Source organism: Saccostrea echinata, unplaced genomic scaffold (assembly GCF_033153115.1).
Source record: "Saccostrea echinata isolate AGI-Se365-2 ecotype Australia unplaced genomic scaffold, CSIRO_AGI_Sech_v1 ptg000025l, whole genome shotgun sequence".
In the NCBI taxonomy this organism is placed as follows: Eukaryota; Metazoa; Mollusca; class Bivalvia; order Ostreida; family Ostreidae; genus Saccostrea; species Saccostrea echinata.
In genome coordinates, this window is record NW_026889774.1 from 27,714,992 (window position 1) to 27,725,040 (window position 10,049).

Genomic DNA, 10,049 nt, shown 5'->3' on the forward strand with positions numbered 1-10,049 from the left:
ATAAACAATACAAATAAACAATACAAATAAACAATACAGATAAACAATACAAATAAACAATACAGATAAGCAATACAGATAAACAATACAAATAAACAATACAGATAAACAATACAAATAAACAATACAAATAAACAATACAAATAAACAATAAATAAACAATACAATAAACAATACAAATAAACAATACAGATAAACAATACAGATAAACAATACCAATAAACAATACAAATAAACAATAAATAAACAATACAAATAAACAATACAAATAAACAATACAGATAAACAATACAAATAAACAATACAGATAAACAATACAGATAAACAATACAAATAAACAATACAAATAAACAATAAATAAACAATACAATAAACAATACAAATAAACAATACAAATAAACAATACAATAAACAATACAAATAAACAATACAAATAAACAATACAGATAAACAATACAAATAAACAATACAAATAAACAATAAATAAACAATACAATAAACAATACAAATAAACAATACAAATAAACAATACAATAAACAATACAAATAAACAATACAAATAAACAATACAGATAAACAATACAAATAAACAATACATATAAACAATACAGATAAACAATACAAATAAACAATACAGATAAACAATACAAATAAACAATACAAATAAACAATACAAATAAACAATAAATAAACAATACAATAAACAATACAAATAAACAATACAAATAAACAATACAGATAAACAATACAGATAAACAATACAAATAAACAATACAAATAAACAATACAGATAAACAATACAGATAAACAATACAAATAAACAATACAGATAAACAATACAAATAAACAATACAAATAAACAATACCAATAAACAATAAATAAACAATACCAATAAACAATACAAATAAACAATACAAATGAACAATACAAATAAACAATACAAATAAACAATACCAATAAACAATAAATAAACAATACCAATAAACAATACCAATAAACAATACCAATAAACAATACCAATGAACAATACAAATGAACAATACAAATAAGCAATACAAATAAACAATATGAATAAACAATACCAATAAACAATACCAATAAATAATACAAATAAACAATACAAATAAACAAATAAACAATACAGATAAACAATACAAATAAACAATACAAATAAATAATACAAATAAACAATACCAATAAACAATACAAATAAACAATTCAAATGAACAATACAAATGAACAATACAAATAAACATTACCAATAAACAATACAAATGAACACTACCAATAAACAATACCGATAAACAATACAGATAAACAATACAAATAAACAATACCAATAAACAATACCAATAAACAATACAAATAAACAATACAATAAACAATACAAATGAACAATACAAATGAACAATACAAATAAACAATACAAATAAACAATACAATAAACAATACAAATAAACAATACAAATAAACAATACAAATAAACAATACAATAAACAATACAAATGAACAATACAAATGAACAATACAAATAAACAATACCAATAAACAATACAAATGAACAATACAAATAAACAATACAAATGAACAATACAAATAAACAATACAAATTAAGAGCAGAGCAAACATGGACTCCTGAAAACTTCAGAGGTGGGATCAAGCGCAGTGGAGGAGCAAGAATCCCTTGTCGACCGGTAACACCAGCCCTTTGTTTTGAGTGGAAATAATATCCCAACAATTTGTATTAAAAACAGACATATCCTATTACCAACCTCTATATTTTATCCACCTCTTAACCTTTATAGTCGTCTGTACAGACATCCGACAAAAAAATCAAAACAAGCGAGATTATTGGTCTGTACAGACGACTATAAGGGTTAGGAGGTGGATAAAAAATACAGGTTGGTTATATAATGTCTGGAATTTTGAAATGAAAGATAGTTGATTGACTAATGCTGTAAAGTGGAGAAACACATCCGGCGCCGTAAATTGCATTTGGATCGGTAGCGTTATTTTCGAAGACTAAAATGTAGAACCATAATGCTACAGCTCTACAGCTAGTTTCCTAGTGATAAAGTATCAAGATTGTCAATACAAGATTTGTTTTTTAGGTTGTTTTTTTTTTTCGGGAGACACTATGAATTCAAATCAATCTTAGGGATTATTAATTTTGATAGACATTGGTAAGCTCCATCATTGTGTTCCACATATATAAGCGCTTATTGCTTCATCATCCAATTGCCAAGGTTGAAATCGTCCATACCCATAAGTGGACTCAGGTTACCGGTATCACCGGCAAATATCGATAAATATATTACAATTTTTAAACTTGAAATATGGTTCTTAAAATGACACAAGGTTTAGCTTAATTTGAGCTAAGTACTCTACTATCTTTCAAAAATTCTTTAATTCTTCATTTATGATTACTTAAAGAGACAATGCGACGGACAAACGGTAAAATTGACAAAAATAGAATTGTTGAAAGACAAATGCAAATTTATTCAATTCTTGAAAGTATTGGCTTTCAGAAAATTACAGGTTTCAGAACCTACTTTTATTGAAAAAAAATATAAGTAAAAATAATTTTAGTTTGCCCCAACACGAAAACATATCCCTTACCAAACTGCTATGTTTGCTGCAGACCTGCAGCAAGTCTGCTGCAAGTTTGCAGCAAACAAAATTGTTTGCAGGAAGAAACTTTTCTTGTTCGCAGATGATTGCCGCTAGCTGCGATCTTGCGGCAAACATTGCAGCAATTGCTGTAAGCTTGCAGCAAATTCGCAGGAACTCAACATGTTTGCAGGAACATTGCAAGAAACATACACGCCAATCTGTTGTTCGCAGCAAGTTCGCAGGAAACATTTAACAAATTGAATGTTTGCAGGAAGTTTGCAAGAACAGTAAACAAGTCAAATCAGCCAATGAAATGCAGATTGTACTGGGGTCAACACAGAATTCGCCATTTTGAAATGTTTGAATTGAAGTGTAGATGTTTCAGTATTTTGTTAGGAATACTTCCCATTTTGAACATGTTGAATGATTACAAAAGCAAAATTCTGAATGTAGGTGTATATTGGCATACACAACATCTCATTGGTAAGATCTGATTTTGTTTTATTTTGATATGAAACAATTATCTCTTTAAAGCATGTTCAAGTAACATGTACTTCCTAGGTCAAATCTTAATCTATTTATGAATTTTAATCTTTATTCTAATATCACAATTGTATGTTTCTTTAAATGTATTAAAAGTTCCAAATCAACTATTATAAATGTTTATATGTTTTCAAATAAATTAGTATTAACCGTAAAATTTTATTGTTAAAGGAATGTGCGAAGTTTTTAATTTTCTGTACTTGTCAAAAAAATTATATTTTTTATTAAGAATAGAATGTGAACATTGTCAAGGAACATAAAAAGAGACTATCAACACTTCAGAAACTAGCTTGCATCATTTCAGACACATGTGGTGGATTTTCTCTATAGTTAACTTCAAGAGATTAAGGTCAGGACAAAGGCTTTCTGCGAACTTGCTGCTTGTACGCAGGAATGTGCCAAATACAATCATTATATTCCTTGCCGCAAGTTAGCAGCAATGTTTGCTGCAAGCTTGCAGCAATGTTTGCCACAAGCTTGCAGCAATGTTTGCCGCAAGCTTGCAGCAATGATTGCCGCAAGCTTGCAGCAAGGTTTCCATATTTGGAAAATCCAGTGTTTGCTGCAGACTTGCAGCAAACCTCATTTGCATGGTAAAATGTTTGCTGCAAGCTTGCTGCATACTTGCCGCAAACTTGCTGCAAACCCAAAGGCTTTGTATAGGCTGCCATGGTTTACTTAGCTTCATTGCAGCAAGCTTGCAGCAATGTCTGCAGCAAGTTTGCAGCAATGTTTGCTGCAGACTTGCAGCAAATGTTTGCAGGAAGGCAATATTTTTGGTAAGGGATAGGCGTCGGAACCGGGGGGGGGGGCAAGGGGGGCTTAGCCCCCCTCCACTTTCTTTTCAAAGATAGGCATAATATAGGTGTTGAAAATTGGGGCTTACCTTTTTCCTTTGGTTTAGCCCCCCACCACTTTCAATTTGCTTCCGACGCCTATGGAAAATACTGCTTCACTTCTTCCTCTTTAAGGTATGCATGCACAGAAAAGTTGAAGAAGTTACCATGGTGTCAATTCCATAAATAAAAATGTCGGATGACCGAGGATTTTTGATATAATCTTCAAAAAAGATGATAAGAACTGATTCCTCACTTTTGATTGCTCTAACTCAATGTTGTTTACAAGTTTCACGCTAAAAATAAAAGACACATGACCTTGACATTGTTGACATTGACGATAACAACCACGCAATTGGTACAACTTTTCTTTTTCCGGCACTTACATTATGCAGACTTTTCTTGCTTTTACCTTGCAGTTGAGATACCAAAACTTCGCCTTATTTATATTTTTCATAAACCTTTAGCTTTATGATACAATTATCTTAAAAGAAACACATGATATTGTCTCACTATGTAACTTTAAATGTTTCATTGAAATTATTTTATACTATCTATTATACAGAGTCAAAAATGGCCGTACCAAATACTCCTCAGCATTATATTGAGTGTGAAATGTGTGAAGAAAACTGTCTGTACCACTGCAATTCATGTTACGTGAGACTGTGTGAAAAGTGTCGTGAAACACACAAAATAAATCCGTACACCAAAGCCCATGATATTGGTAGGTACCACCCGAGACTCTTGGCGCTCCCTTTGAAGAAATGTCCTCGTCATCGAACTAAGGATTTAGATACGCATTGCAAAGAATGCCAGATCCCACTATGTTCACACTGCGCTATATCCCATGATCATCAGGGGCATACGTTTGAAGATCTTGGAGAAATATACAGTGCAGGGAACTAATTTTGTTACATAAACCAGCATCAGCATAAGCATTAGTAGCATCAGGATCGAGCTAGCATCAGCATCAGCATTTAAAAAACAGCATTACCAGGATCAGCATCAGCAAGCAAAGGATAAAACCAGCATTGACCTACATAAAATCAGCATTATCCTACTAGCATCAGAAAATCAATGAGTTTTAATTCAGTAAAAAAATAAAAAAGAAAGAAAGAATGTTGGTTAAAGTATTCACATTATTGATACATAGTGAGAAATATGATCAAATAATTGTAAAAGGCACTTTTATTGCTTTAAACGGCAATGCTGAAATTCATTATCTACTTCCAGTAGCATGATGCTACTTCCGGTAGCATTGACCTAATTATAAAACAGCATCAGGATAAGGATAACTAGCATTAAATCAGCAAGCAAAGGGAGCATTCAAATCAGCAAGCAAAGGAAGCATTCAAATCAGCATTGATGCTGTAACAAAATTAGTTTCCTGCACTGTATTCGCAACATTTTGAAGTATTCAAAAAAGATTTGTGTAAAATCTACGAATATTTCCTGCCAGCATCCAACGATGTACTGGATGACATTCAGGATGATGTCACTAAAGCAAAAAAGATGATTGATGAGACAAGAAGAAAACTTAAATTGGAAACAGAGGTTGTTAAACGTGAAATTGAAACAGCATTATCCGAGAAAATGGCCCAATTAGAGAAAATAGAGAAGGATACACTCGAAGACTTGTACACACAAAGCAAGGCAATGACTGATTACATTTCTTATCTCAATGGACTTGCAAAGAAATATCAGTTCAAACTTGCAAATAAAGACCCGGAATATCTCGTTCGAAATGAGGCAGAGGAGATAAAACCTATCCCAAGGACGTTAAAGCCTGCCTATCCAACAGTGATCGCTGGAACCTTCTACAAAGCTGATGTTCTGAGGGCTTTGAGTAAAATCGTCCCTAATGTGTCAATAGAAAAAAGAAATATTCGGAGATTGTATAGTCAGAAGACCCTCTCCCATCTTCAGTTTCTGAAACAAAACCAGAGAGATATGATTAACCCTAGGCCTGGTAAACGGTGGAAAATGTCCAACTTTGTCACTGAGGCAAGGGGAATCACTGTTCAAGGTATGAAAAATATTCTTCATGTCTCTAAAGATAATGCAAACAGATTCTGGGTCAGCGAATTTGGTGGGAATCTTGTGCAGACTGATATAAAGGGAAATCGGCTGTGGAGCATAAGCATTAGTGGAACAGGAGGAGCTTGCCATACAGTGACAATGCACGGCAATCTCTTATTTGTAGGAAAGGAAAACAATATTATCTACAAAATATCAGATGACAAGATTATAAAATTCATACACTCAAAGGACTGGACTGCGCTTAGCATTTACGCCTCATACAGAAATGAGGACATACTAGTGGGAATGATTAAAGATAATACTGAAACAAATGATGCTAAAGTTACAAGGTACAGCAAAACGGGAAAGAAAATTCAGGATATAAAGAATAAATGCTGGACACGAATACTGTACAAATTTCCAGTTTACCTTACAGAGAATATTAATGGAGATGTCTGTGTATCGGATGGGCGAAGGGAGGCAGTGGTGGTTGTAAATAAAGCAGGAAAATATCGATTCTCCTACACAGGTCAGCAATCAAATTCAGAGTTCTCACCGTGCGGAATATGTACTGGCACCCTCGGCCACATTCTGATTTGTGATCCAAAGAGTTATTCAATTCACCTCTTGGACAAGGACGGTTTGTTCCTTTCTCTATTGAACATTGGTCAATCAGGTTTGATCAAACCTTGTGGACTGTGTGTGGATTTGGAGAACCAGCTGTATGTTGGATACTATGATAGCAATACACTGACAAGATACACATTGTACAAATACTAATAGCTGTGTTTGCATAATACATCAGGAAAAATCATTGTTAGATAAAAGACAGGTCATATATAGCAAGGCCAATGCAACCAATAGATAATTATATAAACAATCCAGACTACCTATGCTGAATTAATTTCAATGGTCTTGGACCCCATAAAAGAGAAATTTGGACATCATGGCAAAGAATTTAAATACAAAGAAACACAAGAAATGTGGATATTTACACACTCATACATTTATCTGAATTACTTGATATCAAATGATATAGTAGATAAATGTTATTGTATTGATCTTTTGAATAATATAGAAAATATAGTAACTTGTTTAGGTAGTGTATTTACAAATTCATTCTAGAGATGAGTCTTGCGGCGTCTCTCTACTAGTGTAATGGTTAAGGAGCATGTGTATAAAATGCAATGGAGACGTATAGTAAACAGACCAGCCAACTCTTGGTATGGACTAGCCAAATGTAAAACAAAGTACCAGTGGCAAGTAATCCTATGAGACTGATGTTAAGTGCAGGGTGTAGTAAATCTGAAGAAGATTTTAACATCCAGCTCTTGTCGATCAATAGGAACCTAGGGGAGAAAACGGTCTGAGCATCTCACGATTTCTACCTTGCTTTGGATTGGGTCTAATTTTGTCAATTATCCGAATTTTAAAATTTTTTACGCATGAATAATGATCACATGTCATTCATTCATTCATACTTTATTTTCACTTTACAGTGATTAATGAACATTATACAAAGAATATGCAAAAAAAGAATAACATACAAGTTCAAATTACATATCATATTCGTACTCAAGAGAAACTGAAATGCATGTGTACATTTATAGAAAAATGAAATATTTACAAAAGTTGTAACCACAAGCTAGTGGCCATTATTTATATATGCACATCATATCCAAATGTCTCTATGTGATATCACAAAAGGATAACAGATATAAAGGGGGGGGGGGACTGAAAAAAATGAGGTTTTGGGAGGCATCCCTCACTGGCAGATCTCCAGTACTGAAAGACTACACTTGTAGTATGCACAGGCATCGCAAACAAGTCGAAATGGTGCTCGGCTTGCGGCCTAGCAGAATCAGGTAGAAATCGTCATCTGTAAGGGCACATAATTCAGCACACAAGCAAATATCAAAGAAGTTGGTTATATCCTCTCTCCATTGATTACGGATATCATATGTGAAGCGGCATGAGCAAGACACGTGGTTAAACAGATCAACTTATGTAGCACCACAAAGGGAGCGATTTTGGTAGTTACTCTAGGAGATTCTGACACCAACTTACAGATGAACTTGCATAGAGAAATTTCTTAACAGTTGGAAGGTAGTCGCCAAAACAACGCAGGGTTACTATCCTGAAATATATTATGGAAACGGTCGAATCCTGAATCACCTGACATGCGATTATCCCTCTGGAGTTTATTGTATTGAAAGGTTGCAGATCTCACAATCCGTTTCCAAGATGATTTTGACGGAAATACTCCAATCGAAAGCCACTCCTTCATATATTCACAGAGGCTATAAATACATAACAAATTCAAAATGTCAGGAATAAAGTCTAGCTGTTTTTGAGCGATTCTCTCAAAGTATGAAAAAAGCCTTGTTAAGAAGTTAAGAATATTTTCTTTGACAGAGTTTTGAATTCCAGTCGACACAGACAGCCAAGAAATAGTAGCTTCCTTGTATCAATCTCAGCTTGTATCGGAAGAACTTTTCATTTTCACAAATGTCAGACCTTGTTCTTGTAGGAAGATTTTGGGCTTTTTTGACCACTAAGTGTTGGAAAACATTCAAGCGATGTTAATCATATGAGGATATGTCATTCCATAATTCACATCCATAAAGCACCGAAGGTAAGACAACTGATATGTAATGGTGTGAGAGTGTTAAAGGGTTTAGGTATCGAGATCCAATATCATTAAGAGCGAAATATGAATTTTTCCCTTTTCGGCACGCAGAGATAATCCTATCTAAAAGGTTGCACTTATTATTGATGAGAATGCCAAGATGGTTGCAGTTGTCCAAAAAAGGAATGATATCATTCCCAGGATACCATACATAGTCGGAGTCTACTTTTACACTTTTCGCTCGAAATCTTAAAATGCAAGATTTTTGGGCATTAAATGTAAACATGGTAAATCGCCACTTCCTAGAATATTGGTATGAAGTGTTAAACATTGCTTGAAGGGATGCAGGTGAAAGTCCAATGCATGCAAGATCATCTGCCAATGAGGGAAGCTGCTTGAAATATTAAGAATGCCAGATTTATTAGATGATTTTTCTAGACTATCAATCAAATCATTAATGTACACAAGATACAAAAATGTAGAAAGAACACCGCCTTGTCTGACGCCCTGTTGTACAGGAAACACCTAGACTGAGATTGATTAACTATAATAGCACTTGATGTATCAACATGACAGTCATTTAGTATAGTCCAAAGTTTGCCTGTTACACCAAGTTTATGCAGTTTCAAAAAGAAAGCATGTTTCCATACAGTGTCAGATGCTTTGGTACTATCTAAAAAACTAACATAAACATTGCTACCCTGTTCTAAATTATGGAACATTGTTTCATGTAAGTTAAAAGACGCTGTCAGACAACCTAGCTTCTGTTGAAAACCTTGTTGTTGGAGATTAGGGAATACTTTATTACCTAAAGCATGTTCAGAAATGCGGGTATGAATGATACTCTCAAAAATCTTTAAGAAGCATGACAATAAAGCGACTGGTCTGTAGCTATTGCAAGAGGTTTTGAATTTTCCTCCTCCCTTATATAGAGGCACAATGAAACCCTGTTTCCAAGAAGATGGTATTGTACAAAACAACACAATAGCATTAAACAGTTTTACAGTACATTCAAGAACACGTTCGCCACCGAAGATAATGTGCTCATATGTAACTCGATCAGCGCCATGAGCTTTTCTGTATTTGAGTTTGCGAATAATGGGCGCTAACTCGGTTACAGTAATTAGGCCACAAGGATATCGAGCACACAACCTTTCAATGTCCGCGTACTTTTCAACCTGTCGATAAAAGTCTTGGTCAAACGAAGGGTCATTAGAGGGAGAATAAATATTCTGAAAGTGCCTGGCGAAGGCTTCAACGACTCCTGAAGGATTGCTATATACTATGCCATTGTCCCCGTGAATTTCAGGATAGGTATACGGGAAGCTCTGCGTTTCCGTCTTTTCACTAACTTCCAAAATCGGCGGATATCGCAATCAGCTGCCTCGTCAAGATCACGGTATACACT

General features: G+C 33.9%; 1 protein-coding gene across 1 annotated transcript; it reads left to right on the plus strand.

Moving 5' to 3' along the window:
* The first annotated feature begins 4,566 nt into the window (after positions 1-4,566).
* LOC133193027 (uncharacterized) lies at positions 4,567-6,792 on the plus strand. Its single transcript, XM_061329028.1, has 2 exons — positions 4,567-4,717; positions 5,453-6,792. The coding sequence occupies exons 1-2, from the start codon at positions 4,567-4,569 to the stop codon at positions 6,790-6,792; spliced, it is 1,491 nt and encodes a 496-aa protein (XP_061185012.1).
* The last annotated feature ends 3,257 nt before the right edge of the window (positions 6,793-10,049 follow it).